This window comes from Culex quinquefasciatus, chromosome 3, assembly GCF_015732765.1.
Source record: "Culex quinquefasciatus strain JHB chromosome 3, VPISU_Cqui_1.0_pri_paternal, whole genome shotgun sequence".
Lineage (NCBI taxonomy): Eukaryota > Metazoa > Arthropoda > Insecta > Diptera > Culicidae > Culex > Culex quinquefasciatus.
In genome coordinates this window covers 103,077,353-103,099,568 of record NC_051863.1, presented here as the reverse complement: position 1 = coordinate 103,099,568, position 22,216 = coordinate 103,077,353, and the positions used below count along the sequence as shown (strand labels likewise).

Below are 22,216 nucleotides of genomic sequence, written 5' to 3'. Positions count from 1 at the left end.
CGTGATAAACGTCGCTAAATTTAAAATATACTTAACTTGAATCAAATTTTTGAAAGCATAAATTATTTTAAAAAGAAATATCGATTTATCTAACCATAAGTATTATGTTTTCTGTATTTTATACTGAGAGAAATTTTAAACCGTCTGGATTTACATTTTCAGCTGTGTGATAATTGTGATGGTTTATTTAACATTTTTCATTTTTTCTAGCACAACATAAAACTCATAACTGGAATATTTGTTTTTCTTAAAATTTTATAAACAAACTTAAACAATGTTTTATTTTAATTGTTCTAAGCTATTGAAGCCATTTCATATTTTGCGAAGCTCCTGGTGCTCTCAAAATAAATAATTTTAATGAAATACAAAAAATATAATCGTTGAAATTTCAGCTTCTGAAGTGTCTCCATGGCAACAAAAAAATTACGTCGAATCTCAAGTTTACATCAACTGAGTTTACATGTGATGCATTTTTCCGTGTCGAGTAAATTCACATTTTTTCTGTGTAGGCCTATAATAAATATATATTTGAAGAAAAAAATCAGTGCCTGTGTTTAATTTTAATGTGTTAAAGAATTAAGATAAAATGTATTAAATTAATTTTTAACGCCAAAATATTCACTGGAAGAGTTGTTAATAATGCATATGTAACCATTTTTAAATGCATATGTAACCGTTAAAATTTTCCTCGATTGCATCAAACATTAAAACGAATCATGTTTAACTTTAATATTCCGACTAAACGCCATTTTCAAATTCATTACTCATTGTATTCTGAAAATTGGTCCAGAATTTGAGCAAAAATAAAATTTTAAAACATGACAAAAAAATTAATCAGATCTCAATTCTAAAGATAATTTTTTAATAAAATTTTAATCTATATACATGTTTAATAATTTAGGATTGTAACCATTTATTAAAATCGATGTTTGTTCAAGCAATATCTTGACTCTAGGAACAAAATCCTGCACATTTTATGGTTTAGAAATTTTATATTTACGAAACCTTGCTAAATTAAAAATAAAGAAAACTTTATGTAAGAATTCATAAATTGATTAGTTTTATCCTGTAAATCTAATCTTAGTCTGCACTTGAATTCAAACATACCAATATTCGAAGCATCAAAAAATAAGATTATTAAAACATAATTTATTGAAATGATTGAAAATTATTTTTGAATATCTTTATTTAAAAATGATAAAAATGTTTTTTTATAATTTAAGGATTTTTTAGTTGTAATTATTTTATATTTTTATGTATTTGATTTTTTTCATTTTTGGAAATTCTGATTTTTTTGAAATTATCATGTGTAATTATTATCTTAAATTTTTGTGTTAAAGGTAAAGAATACTTTATGTAAGAATTCTTAAATCAATTACATTTTTCCTGTAAATCAAATCTTAGTCTGAATTTTGCTACAAGAACTATATTTTACTTTCAAACGAAAATTTTAAAAAATGTCCTGTAGTACGGAGACTCTTAAAACTCCATACAAAAAATCTCAAGGAACGGTCAAGAAAAGGTTTACGAAAAGACTTCTCTTAAGCGGTACGCAGCTGAAAAGGAACAGAAACAAAAAGCGTCGTTTGATATTTCTTCGGGAGCAATATGTGTTGATGAGATTTTGATTTGTTTATTTGGATGCGACTGAAAATAACGTTTGAAAATAATGTATTCGCTTAAATAATATTGAAGAATTGCCTCATGAAGCTGACTATCAAAACGCTGAATCTAAAATGCTGAAATAAGGGAAAAGCCATTACAAAAATCACTTAATTTTCTGGTAAATATAAATTAATTTAGGAATACTAGAATTCAAACATAAAAATATTTAAAGCATCCAAAATTAAGATTGAAAAACATAATTTATTGGATTTTGAATAACTTAATTTTAAAATGATATTTTTTTAGTTTAGGATTTCTTAAGTATCAATTATTTTATTAATTTTTCAGTTTTAGATTTTTTAATTTTGGAATTTCAGATTTTTGATATTATTCTGTTGAATTGTTATCTTAAATTTTTATGTTTTTATTATTTTTATTTTTGATTTCTGGCATTTCTTTGTCTTATACCAAAAAATTTAAATCAAAAATTATGAAAATTTAGAAATTTGAAAGTGTAAAATTTTTAAATCTTCAATTAGCCGTTGCGAATATTATTCTGAAGTTTATGTCACTAAACTCTGACCAAAGTTGAGAGGGTTACAAATCAAAACTACAAGCTATGGTTTTATTATTTTAAAAGTGTTCAAAACACACTTTAAATCAGTACAGTTGTTTTGCATCATTAGTTTTCAAAATATCTAGCTGATGGCGAAATCCTTTTTTCGTGAGAAAAAACTTTCCGCGGTTCCGCGACATGTTACAAAAATTCTAAATATTTTTCAACGAGCCCAAACATGTCGTATATGATTATCAAAGCAGGAAAAACATTTCAAATTTGTTTTCCGGACCGACCTGGTCGCTGGTCCTAAAAAGACTTAATCGAAATAAGTTATTTCCATTAAAATTGTGGAGCTATTTTTTTCAAGTATCTCTCTGTTTTTGGTCCATTTTGAAAAGGTGGCAACATAAACTTTGGAAAATATTTACAATTGATATTCAGAAATAAGAAATTATAAAAAAAATAATAAAGAAATTTTAAAATTTTCAAAATGCAAATTCTAATCTGTAAAATCCAAAAAACAGATATTAAATACTTTAAAAATGAATTATTGATCAGAAATTATATAATTTGAAAGTATTTAAACATTAATTAATTTAATTTCAGAGTTTTTGAATCCAAGCTTAAATTTTTAAACGTTTTGAATATTTTTATCATTTTATTTCTTCCTTTAAAATCGCAAGCTCATGCACAAAGTGAAAATTAGTTGATAATAAGTATTCACTTAGTTGATCTTCCGATTTTGATATATTAAATAAAAATTGAGATTGGCCACGGTGGAAACTAAAAATGTGACCAAAAGAAAGCATTTTGGACGAGTGGTTTCGGAAAAAGGTTTACGAAAAAGTAATAAAAATACACACAGATATTTCTCAAGCATTTTCTCTAAGGTCTTAGATATGTAACTAACCATATTCTTAAAACCAAAACGATAAAATTAGAATTGTATTTCTGATAATATTCAAAATTCACTCAAATGTTTTTCATATTAAATGCTTTCGTTTTTGAAAACAAAATCTAAATATTTTGAGAAATTATGATAAATTTTGAAAATGTAGAGAAAAACATGTATTAACAGTTTAAAGGTTTTAATGCAAATAAAGGAGGGCTATTAATTTTACAATCCAAATTCGACTAGCCGAAGCATCGATTATCAAAGTTTCGATTATCCGAAGTTCGAAGGACTTCGGATAACCGAATCAGGAACAAATGAGATCGGCATGTTTTATTTGCTTGTTTTTAACATCAAATTCGGCATCTGTTTTTTAATGGTCCAATACACCAAGTTTTTGCTTTTGGGTGTTTTTAAAACCCTGACGGTTTCAAAAGCACCCAAAAAGCAAAAACTGGAAATTTGGTTTATTAGACCTTTAAAAAAAACACCAGAAATATTTCTTGACCTCCATTTTGACCGCCACATTGAATCCAAAAATTCTAAATTATTTTATGGTTCAGGGGTCATACTTAAGTTCTACAATCAAAAATAAGACAACAAGATCTAAGGATTTTTGCTGTCCCTATTCAGACTGTAGTCCCGATTCGCCCCAGATGACGGTAATTAGTTCTATGTAGCCCTTTAGAGCAGGGCCGGAAATTGTTATTTTCGAAGGTTAATAACATTTTAGCAAAAAACCCAAAAAATAAGGTGTCTTCGGGAAAGTTTTTCCAAATTTAAAGAAGACATTAGTTCTGAAAATTGATAAGAACTGGATAGTTATTGCGCCTTCCATTGGTCAAAAACTGAAACAGTTGCTTTTCTCCATACAATTTGACGATTTTGCCCAAACTTGGTGGTCAGTGATCAGAAAAAGCTCAAATTTTGGAACTTAGGCTAGTGATGCGTAAATCTTTGATTTCAGGATAGCCCCAAGTAAGCCCAGATTTGGACCATCCTAACCAATGTAATGCTAAAACTACAAGATAAATGAGATGTTACTGAATGGAACAATGTTCAAATCTGCAGCTCAATTTTTAAATATCCAAATTTTGGATCCATAATCTACAAAAACTGAGCCCGGCAATGGACAGGCAAATTACTTAGTTTGATCAATCAATTCTTGATTCTCTATCTTACAAATTATTTATGGGAAGAGAACACACAATCATTGATTTAAGATTTTTTAAGGTAGTTCAATTTTTAAAAAATGGAAAAATTTCGGGTGGGCTGCAGCCCGAAGCCCCCCCCCCCTGGCTACGGGCCTGTAACGCGGATTCACTAATTCGGATGGAACTGAATTCGAATTAGCAAATCCGAATTCACTAATTGGAACGACTAACAGCTGTCAAAAGCTTGAAACCACGTGTTCGGAAATCGTCGAATTGTGGAGTTTAAATGGCAACATGAGTTTGGTAACTGGTTGTGACGTTTGAGTGCTTTTGTATCGAAAACGTTCGAATTATCGGACATTCGAAGTAGGGAAATTCGAAATTACGAATCAGTTCTGTACTAATTAAAAATAATATAAAATATTGATACATTAACGTAAACTGAATCAAAAATTCCATTCGTTGTAAAAGTACCTAAAATCTTAATAGGGTACTAAAGCCCAAAGTAATTTTTTATGTACAACGGTAAAAAACACGCTTAAAAACCATTTCTGATCACTTTTTTAATGTTCATTTGGAACGAGCTGTCAAGTAATTTACTATCTCTTAAAAAAAGCCGCGAAGTTGAAATCCGCACAAATTTTTAGAAATTTATTAATCAGCTATTTCAACAGTTTGATTGTTTTATTGTTGTGCATAAAATAACATACAAAGAAAAAAATATGTAAATTTACATATTACTGTACTCACGTAATTACTGTTTCTTATGTAAACTCACTCAATGTTATGTTGAAATATGATGTAAAGAGTAAAAAGTCATGGAAATTACTCCAATGTAAATCTAAATCTAATGTAAATCATGAATCTAATGGAAAAGTTGAGCATGGAAACTCAAATCTGATGAATTTCTACCCGTGTTCGGCTTCCTGTAAATTCCTATTTAATGTAAATCATATATCCAATGTATTTCTGCCAAACGTTGACTTCAAAACTACCCGAACTAAAAATAGTTATATTTGGTTCTCTTTCTATCGCTTTCATATTTCGCTTGCCCACTGCCTGAGCCTCGACCTGAACAAGTTGATGCTTTAGCCGCTCGTTTATAAAATGCGAAGAAGTCGGCAGCGGGTAGCAGCAGTAACACCGAACATCCTACCCGTCGTCCGGTCGATTCCAGTCCAGCGTTATTCCACTTGGCCGTCGACGAGAAAGCGTCCCCTACCTGTGAAACAACCTTTTAAAATCCGAATTTCCTTTGCTGCCCGCTTCAATCATTTTAAAATAGAACATAGGCCACACCCTTTTCCTACTGCATTCCAAGTTGAGCTTCTCATTCCCATTGGCCAATCAGAATTAGTTGATTTGAACTAATGTAAATTCCAAAAGTAATGAAAATTCCAAAACTAATGTAAATTTTCAAAACTAATGTAAATTTCAATGAATCTAATGTAAATTTCAGTGAACCTAATGTAAATATACATCATTTATCATGATACCTTTTGGTACATGATAAATAATGTAAAATTTACAGGAATATTTTTTTCTGGTATCATGATAAATGATGTATATTTACATTACTTTTATCGGAAATTTACATGTAATGTAAAGTTACCAAACAAATTCTTAAATTCTTAAATTCTTAAATTCTTAAATTCTTAAATTCTTAAATTCTTAAATTCTTAAATTCTTAAATTCTTAAATTCTTAAATTCTTAAATTCTTAAATTCTTAAATTCTTAAATTTTAAATTCTTAAATTCTTAAATCTTAAATTCTTAAATTCTTAAATTCTTAAATTCTTAAATTCTTAAATTTAAATTCTTAAATTCTTAAATTCTTAAATTCTTAAATTCTTAAATTCTTAAATTCTTAAATTAAATTTAAATTCTTAAATTCTTAAATTTAAATTCTTAAATTTTAAATTCTTAAATTCTTAAATTCTTAAATTCTTAAATTCTTAAATTCTTAAATTCTTAAATTCTTAAATTCTTAAATTCTTAAATTCTTAAATTCTTAAATTTAAATTCTTAAATTCTTAAATTTAAATTCTTAAATTCTTAAATTTAAATTCTTAAATTCTTAAATTTTAAATTCTTAAATTCTTAAATTCTTAAATTCTTAAATTTAAATTCTTAAATTTTAAATTCTTAAATCTTAAATCTTAAATTCTTAAATTCTTAAATTCTTAAATTCTTAAATCTTAAATTCTTAAATTCTTAAATTCTTAAATTCTTAATTTAAATTCTTAAATTCTTAAATTCTTAAATTCTTAAATTCTTAAATTCTTAAATTCTTAAATTCTTAAATTCTTAAATTCTTAAATTCTTAAATTCTTAAATTCTTAAATTCTTAAATTCTTAAATTCTTAAATTCTTAAATTCTTAATTCTTAAATTTTAAATTCTTAAATTCTTAAATTTAAACTTAAATCTTAAATTCTTAAATTTTAAATTCTTAAATTCTTAAATTCTTAAATTTTAAATTTTAAATTCTTAAATTCTTAAATTCTTAAATTCTTAAATTCTTAAATTCTTAAATTCTTAAATTCTTAAATTCTTAAATTCTTAAATTCTTAAATTCTTAAATTCTTAAATTCTTAAATTCTTAAATTCTTAAATTCTTAAATTCTTAAATTCTTAAATTCTTAAATTCTTAAATTCTTAAATTCTTAAATTCTTAAATTCTTAAATTCTTAAATTCTTAAATTCTTAAATTCTTAAATTCTTAAATTCTTAAATTCTTAACGCTCCGGTGAGCGTGAGCGAGCACGAGCTACCTGATAAAAACTCACGCTCCAGCTGGAGCGAGCAAGCCTTCCGTGAGCGCTCGCTCATTTGCAACCCTGGTTTTAGTGTTAATGGTAGCCTACGAGCGAAAAAGTATGTTTTGTCCATAATTTACTTTTGCACCCAAAAATCAAACATTTATGAACTTTGCAAGGGAGCGTCTATAACCAAAACCACCATCATGGAAGGAGTGCATCCAGTAGACACACCTTTCCCCAAATAAGAGCTTGATTGGTTGAAACTACGACTTGTGAGAGCCATTTTTTAATTGTTCCCCGTGTCACATTGATGACTACTCTACCCTACTTGGGCAAATAACAGGGACCAAAATGTGCCCTTGGTTGCCCAGTAATAGATGGTAAATCAAACCAAAGTCTTGTATGTTGTAGGGTACAACAATACCAAATCATGTTATTCCAAGGGTAAAATAATACCACAAAATAAAACTATTTCAATACCAAGTTGAGGAATTTGAAAAAAAAACACCTTTATACCAAAATATGGTATCCTGACTTTCAAGTAATTTCTTTAGGGGTATATCAAAATGTTTAAATTCAAGTTTGAAATTTCCCGTTTTCAATGAATGTCTCAAAGACATCATTTTAGCGCAAAATTAATTATTTTGTAAAAATTGGTCAAAATTTTCCCATAATTTCAGAGGAATTTGATAAAATACTGTAATACCAAAAGAATACCAAAATGTGGTGACTGACCATTAACAAATTCTGCAATTTAGCAATCTAAAAACAATACCTTAAATTGGTATGATACCAAATTTTGCACTTGCATAATCCTTAAGACAAATTTTAAAGGGTCCAGGGATACCAAAATTTGGTATGTATTGATACCAGAGAAAGGTATTATAACACATTTCCCTTTGTTATTTACCCATGATCGGGCTAGACGTAACCCCAGAGCGTTATTAATTTTGTCCCGCTAGATTGCCACCTCGCCCTCTGTGGCATTGTTCATAAGACAATATTATTCAAAGGACTGTCAACTTGCAAAATGAAACACGTTTGAGTTTATTTTTTCCTTATAATATAGCTTGAGTGTTTTAACACTTGGTTGGGACGTTTTGTTTATTTTTATTGCAGATATAAAATTGGTTCAATGTGATGAATTCGCTATAGGAATCTATAGAAAATACTGATATTTTCTGGGAATCACACTTCACCTTGCCATTCATTATAATACGTGAAGCAACAAACTTGAAAAAACACCTGATTCGTAACAAACTATTGAAAACTGATGCTAAGCTTATTTTAACATATCGTCTGTTTTGTGCTATCTTGTAACAACGACCATTTTGGTCAAAAATGGGTTAATGATGACGTTTTACTATACTTAACAAACACTACAAGATGCTTAAATCCGATTTTGGAAATACGCTTCCGTTTCCCGGATATCACAATACACACTTGTGACATAGACCATTTTATCATCAAAATGATCGTACACACTTGTGACAAGTCATACATGTTGTTGGAAAATGTGGAAAATTTTTCAATTTTTTCACAAATTTGTGTTGATACTTATTTTTTAAAGCAATTCCATCTTTTGATTTTGAAAATATACTGATTAAGTCGATTGAACCATTGATTTGAGCTTATTTTAGTTTGTATGGGAATTCTGTGCACACTTGTGACACGTAGCACAATTTTACTTTCAAAACACACTTGTGACACGTGCTTTTTTTGTTTACATAATTTACTGTATCTTTTGAGCATGAGCATGAGCATGAGAGACCACCCATGGTTGTCCTTCTCCGTTGCTGAACAGGACCGTAATATCCTATCAACACAACCGGTCATACGCTTCAACGATCAAATAATGTTTCCTTATCAACAGCATGCATGAATGCGCTGAAAAGATAAAACATCACGATCATCAAAACTAGAACCGTTGCTAATAGGAAACAGTCGTTGGCCACCAACGGCGCCCGCCATGTCAGTTTGTAGATCTCGAGGGAATGGGACGGGAATGTTAGTTAGCACAGGCTGCTACCAAGGGTGGGTTCTATACGATATCCACACCCCCGCGTGTGCCGAAAAACTACTTCTACTTGGGATTTTGTTAGTGGGAAAGGGTAATGGCCAGGATTCATCATAGAGGATGATGATGTGGCCCAATAATCAATGAATTTCGTTGAGTGATAGGGTGATGTATTATGTATTCTCAAGGCAAACAATCGGATGATGCGGATGAGACCATTCCCGGTTATTTGGTGTTGAGTTTAGCATAAATGATTCAATCTTAGACAGCCGGCTGTGGAAAGATAGAATCAAAATTATGTGTAATTAAAAGGAGAAATATTATACTCAGCGTAACACATTTACGTAGAGTTGACCTGAGACTATTTATACTTTTAAGTTTTTATAAGATGAGCGACCAATTAATTACTGATGAGTTATGAGTTATCCGAAGGACTTGAACAATCGCGTTGAAACAATATTTGTCACCGTGCTTTACAAGCTATAATGCTAAAATGTGATTTCGCGGGAAACGAATTGTCAAATATAATTTATATTATGCTAACGCAATTAAGAACGAATTTTCCCATGAAACAATCGCGAGTCATAGAACAAAGAAACCCGACTGACTAACGAGAAAGACGATCGCGATATTTGAACTTTACAATCTAACTAAGAAGAAAAAAAAAGCCACGTCAATAGAAAGGAAAAGACAAACATACAGGTCACAAAACACAAAACGGACTGCCTCAACTGTCATCGTGACAACCAGAGCCAGCCGCACCTTCACACACACACTCCATGTACTAACCCGACAAACTCACCGACGCGAACGCCGCGAAAAAACATGCGACCCGACGGATAGGCATCCCAAAACGGACTGGCTCAATAGAGTTATCTACGTGCGCATGTATTGCGTGTACGTACACGAAAAAAGTGAGGTTAAATTTTGTACCAGCCAGCAAAACAAATGGTGCGCTAGTGTGTGTGAGATCGGGCTTAGATAGCTCTATTGTCATTTTTCAACCAGAGCCAGCCGCACCTTCACACACACACGCGCGCCCTCACCCGACAAACTCACCGACGACGAACGACGCGAAAAAACATGCGACCCGACGGACAAGCATCGCAAAACGGACTGGCTCAACTGTCATTTTTCAACCAGAGCCAGCCAATGTCCGTATATTTAACAGGTCCGGCTGAAAACGCTTTGGTTTAGTGTTATACCCCGTTCGCACGGGCGAGTTATAGCCGGTTTTAACGAAATGGTTTTAAGTTAAAACCAAGTTATATCCAACCCGTTCGCACGGGCCCGTGAGGTTATAAGGGTTTTAACTATTTTGACAGATTACAGCAAGCTGTGATTATTTGGTGTTGTCATTTATTTTCGATTTGTTTTGCGTTGATGCGGATCTTGACCATCCATGGGCATTTTTTTTCGGAAGGGCCTGGTTTTTTTGTTGGGAATTTTGCGCTTTCGGATTTGTTTGGAATGGCAGGTATTTTAAATTCAAATTTTCATAAGTTCAATGTGTTTTAAATAAGTTCTTTTTAATAATTTGGATTTGAATGCAGCCAACTCCGAAGGTTCGAAGTTGGTCACCGCTGCAATTGATGGATTGAATTGTACTCATCGATACCGACTTGCTGCTTCACCTTTTCAAGTTAACAAATTATAACGCCAGCAAAAAGGTAATACAACTTGCGATCCAACCCGTATTATAAGTAACACCTAATTCAATTCTAGGAAGACTTCTTTTTGATAGGCATGTTGCTGCCATCGGAATTCGCCCGTTCGAATGGCCGCGCCTCATTGTTGAGGTCTGACTAGAGGTAGCGATTTCTGAGCAAAATTAGGGAGGTGGCCCGTGGGCTGCTAACGGTCAATAAGAAGGACAACAATTTTCTGTCCCTGGGTATCGCCCTGCTGCGAAGTGTTGGACGAGTCCTGATTACGTGCATGGCCTCAAGATAGACGACCAGGAATTCAAGCTGGAACAGGTCAAGTTCACCAACATGCCCGCGTATTGATGAGTCTGCAACACATCTGTGTGTGCAAGTAGATTGTAGTCGCCTTCGGTGATGGCCATCCAGGTCGCCTCAAGAGAAAGAACATAAAAGGTCGTCGATGAATTCGATTAAACATTCCTCACCATACTCCCCAACCCTCCAACCACCCCCATCCTCCCCCTACCATCCAGCTTTATTTTCAATTGAGAATGCGAGACAACTATGACATATCCGATACGGTAATTTCTTTCCGAATATCTCGAGTATTAGTCTCATAGACTAAAGGACCATCCATGAACCACGTGAACACTTTTTTGGAAACTCAGACCCCTCACGCCCCAAAACGTTGTATGGAGCGTGGACGACCGCTCACGTGCAGTAGGAGAATAAGGTCTAGATCAGATAATTGAAGATGATCAGATGATTCTCTAAACAGAGCAGCTGTGTACCGCTGGATGGTTTGCCAGCCAGATAATCAGTGAGTAAACGCTGGATCAGGAAGCGTCTTAGGGTCAATGCCTCGAGGGGGTGAGAGCGGCTTGATCAGACGCGAGTTGAGGATCGCTCTGATCTGAACCAGCACAGTCTGGAACTTGTCGTACAGCAGGATGTGCAACATGATCGTAGATTTTCACAGCAGCGGTAGCCTGGCTGCCAAAGTTGAATTCTATTTTTTCGTTCGGTGTTCTCTTCTTTGAACGGCCGACTAAGAAACAGCTTAGCGAGGTCGCTCAGCTCACGTCTTGCTCCGACTAAGTTCTTGGCGTTGTCGTATATGGCCAGCTTCGGTTTGCCACGCCAGACGGTGAACCGTTTGAGGGCCGCCAGCAATGCTTGCATCGTTAGATATTTTGCTAGTTCTATATGTGAACGGTCTCCGTGACAAATACAAAGATAGTAACGAAGCAATTCACCGGCTGAGCTCGGTGCTGCGGGTACGCGACCTGGAAAGGTCCGCCGTGGTCAATTCCGATTCGTGCGAATAGTGATCACAGAGTGACTCTTTTTGGCGGTAGATCCGCCATGAGCTGGTCCAGAACCTTCAGCTTGACATAGAAGCAATCGACACACTTGTGAAGCGCGCAAGGTTCCGGGTATTGATCGGCCAGCAACGCCCCCGCACAACGGAGATCGGTAGTTGTCCTGTGTGAAACAAAATCTCGTAAAAGTTTGTGACGATGAACGGATGAGGTTTCGAGAAAGTACATACGGATGCTTTTGGTCGAAGTCTTCTGCGTCGGGAACTTTGGGGCATGCGGCCAGTGCTGGTGGTCGAGACTTAGCTAGGTCTCTTGAACCAAAACTGTTCATACTGCAACTGCATCGGCAACATGTCACGAGAAATAATGTCAGCTCGGTTTCTGTTCCGGGAGCATGATCCCAAGGTCCGCTCTTCTTCCGGTGTTGAATCTCTTAAACAAGGTTAGCCACGAGTTGGTTCCATCTGGACTGCAGTGAAGCAAGCCAGCAGCGAACGATCATGGAATCCGTCCAGAAAAATGCTCTGCCTCGGAAGTTGATGTCGTTGGTCACCTCCTCGTACAAGCGTCAGCAGCAGAACGTCAAGCGGGGTAATCGACTGCGATGCGATGCGAGGCGGGATTTGGAGGCCATCAAACATTCGGTCACGATTTTCACAGCTGAAAAAAAGTTGTTTTGTTTGGTTCATGACAACGTCAAACTTTGCGAAAGGTTTTCCTAGGCCTGCTAGTTGGGTTTTGTGAAATTCAAGCAGCCAAACCCCTTTTTCGAGCAGTTTTACCTAGGTTATAACTTTTAAACCCAGTTTTAATCTGACAGCTCGTTGTATGGGCAAAACCAGAGTTATAGCCGGTTTTAAGAGTTATAACCACTTTTGGTCTTATAACCGGCTATAACTCGCCCGTGCGAACGGGGTATTAGTAAGCAAAAAAGTGTCAACATTCGCGATGCCTCTGGTGATGACGTCATACCGTTCTTGCTACTATATGATGATATACAAAATGAATGGAAAATTAATTAAATTGTATGTTTTATGCATTTCTAGAAAACTTTTATTACGCAACAAATTGATCAAAAGCATGTTTTGCATGAAAATCGTGTTTTGAAAAAGTTGCGAAAGATTTAACCGAGAATTTTATTGATTTCTAGATGGAAAACACTTAACCACTTCTAACACATAAACCACGTGTACCATTTTGGGAGGGTGGTGGTTGGGGAAGGGAATCGACAATAATTATTCAATTATTGAAGTAAGTCCATACAAAAAGAAAAAATGAATGAAAATCATAGCTTTAGCGAAAAGAAAAGTTAATATAGAACAATATCCTAAACAATTTAAATGGAACATTGGTAGAGAAATATACACTTCAAATCATGATTTTATCAGACTGTGATTTTATTGTGAATCAAAGATCATTCAGAGGGTCCGCGTTTATCAAAGGAAAGGAATAACATATCCCATCAATGCTTCCTTCGATGTTCACCAAATTTGAGGAAGTTTCGCTCGCTTAATTGGTTCCGTGTGCTTCTGCAATGTAAGGGTGAAGATCCCAAGGGCAGCTGATCTTGAACACCGTGCTGCGACCTGGTGCATCAACGGTTTATGTTGCTGCTGCTGGGCAGGAAACCACTTTGAGTCTTGGTCAATTTTGCGCAAGTGGTACATGTCATGCCGTACATGACGCTGCGGTTGGGGCGGAAGTGGATAAAGCTGCTGGGGAGCTTAGTTCATGTGTGGCGGTAGTCGTCCGGTCGTGCGTCGACATGACGACCTGCTATGGTTCAAGCTGTTTATGCACCTGATTGTTGGCCACAACCGGCGGTGCATTGGGAATTTTCCTATTCCCGAAGTCCCAGTGATGGCGGTTCTTCGGTAGATATCGACTCAGAGCATTTGCTTCGGACGCACGGTACACTGCGGCAAATGCTTGGCGTTCCTCTTTACACTCGTGGTACTTCTGACGCCGCTGCTGATGGTATCTCCCGGCTGGCGCGGAATAGACTGCTGCTGAAGGGGTTGATGCTGAACGTGATCGCCGGCTGTACGGCGACCGGGACAAGAACAACGCGTACAGGAACGCCACCGAGCTGCTACTGCCGAATGCTTGGCCAAACCATCTAGTTCCTTCACTGTTTGGCTAATCTGTTCCGCCACCGTTTCCACCGTCAGTTCCGCTCCCGTCGGTTTCCAGAAGTCAAGATATCAAACGGCTCAAAAACATCCGCCGCCAACGTTTAATAGCTTGCAACTTCACGGGTCCATTCCTCCTATGCCAGCGGACGGAGATCCTTACTCTGCTTGTTCGGACTGACTCTTCCGGGTCAAAAATTGTTGAAACAGCTGCGAATAAAAGTATAAGTTATTAAACTATAAAATTTCTCAAACTTTTTGTTAACCTTTTTGCAAAACATTCTTCTGCAGATCGTTATCCGGGTTATCCAAAGGATTGATGACATTGGCGCGGCACAGGTTCCTTAAAATCCACGAAAAACTTGAAAAACTAAAAATTTCCCTTGCATTCGCTGCCAAAATAAACGGTATGAAGTCACACCGCTCTGCTCTGACAGTGCACGGAGAGAAAACTACATAAAATTACATTTCGTAGCTAAACCTGACAAAATTTTTTTCTCTCCGTTCTCACACTAATACAGCTATAGAAACATAGCCGTACCTTTAAAGGATGGATTACCTTGAGAGCCAGCCGCACCTTCACACACACACGCGCGCCCTCACCCGACAAACTCACCGACGACGAACGACGCGAAAAACATGCGACCCGACGGACAGGCATCACAAAACGGACTGGCTCAACTGTCATTTTTCAACCCTAGCCAGCCGCACCTTCACACACACACGCGCGCACTCACCCGACAAACTCACCGACGACGAACGACGCGAAAAAACATGCGACCCGACGGACAGGCATCACAAAACCTTTACATAATTTACTGTATCTTTTAAGTGGTATAACCAAATTAGTTGAAACTTAGAGCGTTTGTTAAGCGATAGTATACTAACCGATAGCTTCAAATAGATTGACTCCATCATTCATAGTTTTGTATTTATTTATCATCAAAATTTAAAAAACAATTTTCTCGAAAAAAAACTAAATGGTCGTTGTCACAAGATAGCACACAACAGACGATATGTAGAAGACGACTGCTTTTGATATTTTTTTCTTATTTTGTATTAGATTTCAGAGCCGTTTATGACTGCATTTTTTATTGAATATTGCAGTCTTCTGTACCAGATGCATTCTGAATCTGTTGTTTTGTCTTCCTTGAAGATCTCCTAATAAGTGATCTATAAGATAAAAAGTGACAACAGATTGCGCGTACATCTGACGAAATTATACTTACCTAGATCTTGGTTTCGATTTAGAATCACTGGTTGAAGCCTCATCGCTGCAACCAGCAGATAAGAATGATGATTCTTTTGAAAACCTTTCGCAACTAATGGACGGATTTCCGGTTTTCATTTTATCTAAAATTTATTTAAAACATAGAATTTATTAATTTAAAGTATTGCTTGTATAAAAGCATACTACCTTTACTACTAGCACTAACGTAAGCCGATGAGCGCCTCTTCAGTCCTGAAGTCGACTCACTAATGCCGCTGGCCGGAATGATACGGGACAGTGACAAAAATGTTTTAAAGACTTCAACAATATTAACGTCATCTTTAGCGGAACACTCCATAACCTTAACCCTGAAACATATTATCAAGAAGAAGAAAGAGAGAAACAAACAAAAAGTATGATTTACAATTATCACAATATTTTACATGATACATATAAGTTTGTTTGTTGCGTTCGAATGTAATTTGATAAACGTGATCCAAACAAATCGTTACATCGTGCTTGTTTTACCCCACTTCCCTTTGTCGAAAAGGGCTCATATTTGGCATGGGTTCATTTCATGTATCGATATGTTAAAAGTGCAACATGGAGTTTAATTTTGCTGTAAAATTTACCATGACAGCTGTGAAAATTTCACTCCATGTGACCGGCTCACATCTCTCTTTTTAATTTGTCGATAGACAAGAAAACGCTAAAAGTTTCATTCAAATCGGGGCACCTCTATACGACCTCCAGAACAAACCGTGCAAAATCTACAAAAAACTTCCTCTTAAATAATTCCCTTTTACACGATGAACACCTACTCAGATAGTTCTACAAAAAAAAAATCCTCTTAAATAATTCCCTTTCACTCGATGAACACCTACTCAGATAGCTACACGCAGAAATATAAGGCATATTTGAATCAACAAAACGTTTTGTTGATTGAAAATCAAGATTTTTGTTGAAACGGTAAACGTCAAAGAAACTTTTTCAAAACAACAAATGAAAATCAAGGTTTGTTTTAACGCAAAATCGGCGTTGATCATATTCAACAAAAATTTTGTTGAATCAAACCTCGTACAGGCTGATTCTACAAAATATTTTTTTGCGTGTACGTACACAGCAAAAAACCCGATAGTAAAAACGCATGCAAAAGCATGCACATCTCCTTCGGGAAAATAGACTCTTAATATTACACACTGCATGTGGGTAATTCTCTACCAACTCACACGAAATCGGGAAAAGTTGCCCCGACCCCTCTTCGATTTGCGTGAAAATTTGTCCTAAGGGGTAACTTTTGTCCCTGATCACGAAACCGAGGTCCGTTTTTTGATATCTCGTGACGGAGGGGCGGTACGACCCCTTCCATTTTTGAACATGCGAAAAAAGAGGTGTTTTTCAACAATTTGCAGCCTGAAACGGTGATGAGATAGAAATTTGGTGTCAAAGGGACTTTTGTGTAAAATTAGACGCCCGATTTGATGGCGTACTCAGAATTCCGAATAAACGTATTTTTCATCGAAAAAACACTAAAAAGTTTTAAAAATTCTCCTTTTTCCGTTACTCTACTGTAAAAATTATGGAACATGTCATTTTATGGGAAATTTAATGTACTTTTCGAATCTACATTGTCCCAGAAGGGTCATTTTTCATTTAGAACAAAATTTTTCATTTTAAAATTTCGTGTTTTTTCTAACTTTGCAGGGTTATTTTTTAGAGTGTAACAATGTTCTACAAAGTTGTAGAGCAGACAATTACAAAAATTTTGATATATAGACATAAGGAGTTTGCTAATAAACATCACGAGTTATCGCGATTTTACGAAAAAAAGTTTTGAAAAAGTTACTTTTTGCGTTTCTCTTTGTTTCGTCGTCCGTGTCTGTCGCGGGTGACCATGAATGTGGACCATGATCGATGACGACCAACTTTTTCAAAACTTTTTTTTCGTAAAATCGCGATAACTCGTGATGTTTATTAGCAAACCCCTTATGTCTATATATCAAAATTTTTGTAATTGTCTGCTCTACAACATTGTGTAGAACATTGTTACACTCTAAAAAATAACCCTGCAAAGTTAGAAAAAACACGAAATTTTAAAATGAAAAATTTTGTTCTAAATGAAAAAAATGACCCTTCTGGGACAATGTAGATTCGAAAAGTACATTAAATTTCCCATAAAATGACATGTTCCAAAAATTTTTACAGTCGAGTAACGGAAAATGGGAGAATTTTTAAAACTTTTTTAGTGTTTTTTCGATGAAAATACGTTTATTCGGAATTCTGAGTACGCCATCAAATTGGGCGTCTAATTTTACACAAAAGTCCCTTTGACACCAAATTTCTATCTCATCACCGTTTCAGGCTGCAAATTATTGAAAAACACCTCTTTTTCACATGTTCAAAAATGGAAGGGTCGTACCGCCCTCTGTCACGAGATATCAAAAAACGGACCTCGGATTCGTGATCAGGGACAAAAGTTACCCCTTAGGACAAAGTTTCACGCAAATCGAAGAGGGGTCGGGGCAACTGCTGTGTGAGTTGGCGGAGAATTACCCATGTACAACATTTGTAAACACAAAATTTGAAACCAGGTTGTCAGATAAATCTGAGAATGCCTAATTTTTCAATTATCAGCCAGAATAAAGATGCATCCTTCTCTGTGCCAGATATTGACATGTTTTTATTCACTTTATGCTCATTTCAAACAATTTGAAAATCAAAAAACAAGAATGTGTTTTTCGATTGTTAATCGAGCATTCGTTGGAGAAGGTTGTCTTATTCAGCATGACTCGTCGCAAAACGCCGGCAATATCTCCCTACCTGCGGCTCAAGCAGGCAAAAAAGTGGGAATATCCAAAAGGAAGGTTGAGGCCTCCACTGATGGCAAAAAACCGGGGATTTCCAAAAGGAAGGTGCTTTTGGAAGTGACATCGAACAGCAAAAAGACGAAAAAGAACGACGGTACTGTACCGATGGATGAGGAGGAGGAGAACTCTTCGTCAGCTTTTGAAGAACAACAAGTTCGCTGGACTGTCTGACGAGGACCAGGTAGCGGAAGTAAAGGAGAATGAAGTGAAACAGCGAAAGGAGAAACTGCCTCCTTTTTATGTGCGGCAATCAGCAGCAACGATCGACTTTCGAGCGGGGCTTGTTGAACTCATCAAGTCTGGGAAAGTCCAAGGCAACATTCGTCTGAGTCAGGATGGATTTAAGGTGCTGGTGCAATCCAGGCAGCACTATCAACTGGTCAAGGATTACTTGACCAAAAACGAGGCGGAGTACTTTACCCATGATGTCGTCATGGATAAGCCGTACAAAATCGTCGTCAGAGGTCTGTACGACATGCCAGTGGAGGAATTAGCTGCCGAGCTAAAAGTTTTGAAACTGGATGTGTTGGCCGTGCACAAAATGAGCCGACGCAACAAAGACATCAAGTACCGTGACCAGCTCTACCTGCTGCATTTGGCTAAGGGATCGACGACGAATCCTGAGCTCAAGGCAATTCGAGCGGTTTTCAACATTATCGTGTCGTGGGAGCGTTACCGACCAGTGCACCGTGACGTCACACAATGCTTCAACTGCCTGGGCTTTGGGCACGGAGGTAAGAACTGCAACCTAAAGCGTCGTTGCGCCAAATGTGGCACCGATGCGCACATCACATCCCAGTGCATCCAAGATTCGCTGGTGAAGTGCCTCAACTGCAACTGCACTCGTCAACCGACCGAAAATGCCCCAAGAGAGCTGAGTTCGTGAAAATTCGCCAGCAAGCATCGACGAAGAATCAGCCTCAGCGTTGTAGAACTGCTCCAGCTTTGGTGGAGCAAAATTTTCCACCTCTTCAACCGCGACGCCAGGTCCCGAACTTGGCACCGTTGCCGTTGGATCCCAGGAAGAGAGCAGAGATGAATCAACCGCGGCCGGGTTTCAGCCAGGAGCCGAGACCGTCACCACCGGGCTTCAGCCAGGAGCCAAGACCAACCCAAGAACCAGCAGTTGAGGAAAATGGTAATGATCTTTACACCTCAACCAAACTCCTCAATATTTTCAAACAGATGTCCGCTGCACTGCGTGGATGCAAAACCAAGACCCAGCAAATTGAAGTGCTGACCTCGTACGTCATCCAGTATGGATCGTAGGTCCCTCAAGCTGCTGATTTGGAACGCTTGCTTCATTAGGAGGAAGAATTTAGAGCTGATGGATTTTCTTCGCGAGAAGGAGATCGACGTAGCTGCCATCACAGAAACTCATCTGAAGCCCGGTGAAAAAGTTTATCTGCAAAACTACAAGATTGCGTCGCAGCTCGACAGGACCAGGTTCATCGTGATCTCAAGCCACGTCGGCTGCCACACTTCAAGCTGGACATCATCGAGGCCGTTGGGGTGGAAATTTCCACTTCTGTTGGCCCAGTACTCTTCATTGCTGCATACTGCCCACGTCAGGTGAATTCCAGAGATGGTTCAGCAGCAAAACTGAAGGGCGATATCCAGAAGCTGACCCGGCTGAGCGCAAAGTACATCATTGCTGGTGACCTCAACGCGAAGCATTGGGGCAACAGCAGGAGGAATCGGAACGGAGTGATTCTGCACAACGATCTGCAAAACGGATACTACAACGTTGTGAGTCCAGATCGTCCAACGAGGGTGGCTCGGTCTGGGAATCACTCAATCATCGACTTCTTCATTAGTAAGGCTACCAACTGTACGGATTTTTGAACCTCTTCGCGGATTTTTAACAGGCCGGAATTTGTGTAGGGAATTTTACGCATAATACGGATTTGTACAGAATTTTAACAACTTTTTAATCAAAAAATCAAATTATTCGCTCTACAGCATTGCCTTGGCGTTCTCGATTGCGAGATTCCTACTCGAAACTAGGTGTCCGAAGGCTTGATTGTTGAGGCAATTGCAAACCTCTTTTTACACCGTAGCTTCCATCCACCCCGGGATTCGAACTGACGACCTTTGGATTGTGAGTCCAACTGCCTACCAGCGACTCCACCGTGGCAGGGCCCAGGGAGACGACTCCTACACCTGGACTGAGCTAACGACCTAACCTCTAGGTTAGACCGGGGCCAACATTTACTTCCCCGTCCGACGGAAGGCGTGATCAGACAAATCTCGTCTCAAAATTTGCCACCGGGACCTTCTGGGATCGAACCCAGGCCGACTGGGTGAGAGGCAACCACGCTTACCCCTACACCATGGTCCCGGCTTTTTAATCATTAAATTGTTTTTTTTACTTGGTCCAAGCTTTTGTTAACTAGAAATTTTTATTTTTTTGTGAGTTTGATTTAAAAGGGAGAGTTTTCCGGGGTTTCCTCAATTCAAACTTGATTATCAATAATTCTAGAGTTTTTGAACTATTGTCTTTTATATGTTGAAAGGTGTAGACATTTGGCCCAGAGGGAAGACACGGATCAATAAATAAAAGACATTACTGGCGGCTAATAATTATCTTTATTGCCGCCACCACTCGCGTGCCTGACCGCGTTACACTCTGATATCGACTCCCCCATTCTTCTCATCTCTCGATGTCAACCATAGTTGATCTGTCAGCCAGTGTTGACCAGGGTTAGATTCCTACATCCCTCTCTTCCTTGAAAATGATAGATACTTTACAATTGATAATTTAACAGTTAAGCAAATTAGATTGTCCTCATAATTGCCCTGATCTGAACACACGAGTGGATTTACTTTTAATCTAGTATTTGTGGATAACAATCGTATTATAATCTTATATCTTTTGTTGAGTCAAACGAGCATTTATGTTTACAGTATAATCTTTTGTCACGTCCTTTGAACTTTGAACTAAGCCATTTCACTCAATGAAGTTTTGTCCTTTCACTCTCCTTTCTTAGTTGTTTAATTTAATTGTTGCTCCGTCACATTTATTAATCTTGTAATTGTAAATTCATACTCCCTACCGTTAACCGCTATCCTATCGATCTAGTACTACCTCCTCCTTCACTTAAAACAATTTAATTTAAAGTAAATAGAATGCTAAGCGTTTCCCTATTTTCCTATAATTTGAGCAAATTCACTCAATAAATTAATGGGTCTAAAATCTTGTACGCAGCATTTTTCCAGATAGTATTTTTTTATGGACACAATGCAAATAATATTGGATTTTATAAGACCCTTGCTTCAGCCTCTTTCTGAAAATGACTTGTTTTTTTTTTCCTTTGTTTTGAGTCCGGTAGATTTGAATGAATAAAGATAATCCTCAACTATCGTTTCACAATTCTATATCTTAAAACATTAACAGTCGCTCAAATAAGTTATTTGCCGAAACAAGCTGGAGCAGTTCTTTGCGCTGCAAGAGCTGATGGGCTCATATACCGTGTTAAAGTCTCAGCCTTCAGTAACGAACTGACAAATTTGCTGTGATATAAACTAATCCTTTTTCTTCTCCCCTAGCAAAAGTGACAGTTGTTTTAAACAGTTTTATCTGCTCTCGCTTAATTGATTGAAATTACTGAACTTATTTCGTCCAATGATTGTATCTGGACTATTTTGTAGCTGTAAGTATCTCCAAAACTCTGCATTTTGTAATTAGTTAAGCAAAATGTATTATGATAAGTACAAATAATAAACATGAATTGAATATAAGATATTTCTCATTCCTTGTCTTATGGAGTTACCGATTATTAACAATTTCACGGTGCCTATCAATCAGAGCCCCCTGCATCATTACTCCTGTCACACATTCTCAAGCATTTAATCAACCTCATAAAGCAGCGTCTACAAAATTACTTACAGCAACACATTACTATTTCTACAATCAAATTATAGCGGAATTGGGTCCGTCAACCTGATAATTCTGGAATACGCAGACAACTTCGCACCCCCAAACAGAACCCTATCTTGCAACCATCCTCCTTCAAATCTTAAGGACATCCCTTAGCTCATCAGCAGTCTC

General features: G+C 36.7%; 1 protein-coding gene across 2 annotated transcripts in view; it reads right to left on the bottom strand.

Moving 5' to 3' along the window:
• Positions 1–15,129: 15,129 nt before the first annotated feature.
• Positions 15,130–22,216, bottom strand: part of LOC6052624 (GTP-binding protein Di-Ras2) — a 66,532-nt gene continuing 59,445 nt past the window's right edge. For both annotated transcript variants that reach the window (XM_038259470.1, XM_038259471.1), the window contains 3 exons: positions 15,506–15,666; positions 15,318–15,441; positions 15,130–15,261 (listed from right to left, as the gene is read on the bottom strand). In XM_038259470.1, coding sequence (XP_038115398.1) covers positions 15,180–15,261; positions 15,318–15,441; positions 15,506–15,666 — 367 coding nt within the window. In that variant the 3' untranslated portion in view covers positions 15,130–15,179. The remainder of the gene's footprint in view (positions 15,262–15,317; positions 15,442–15,505; positions 15,667–22,216) is intronic.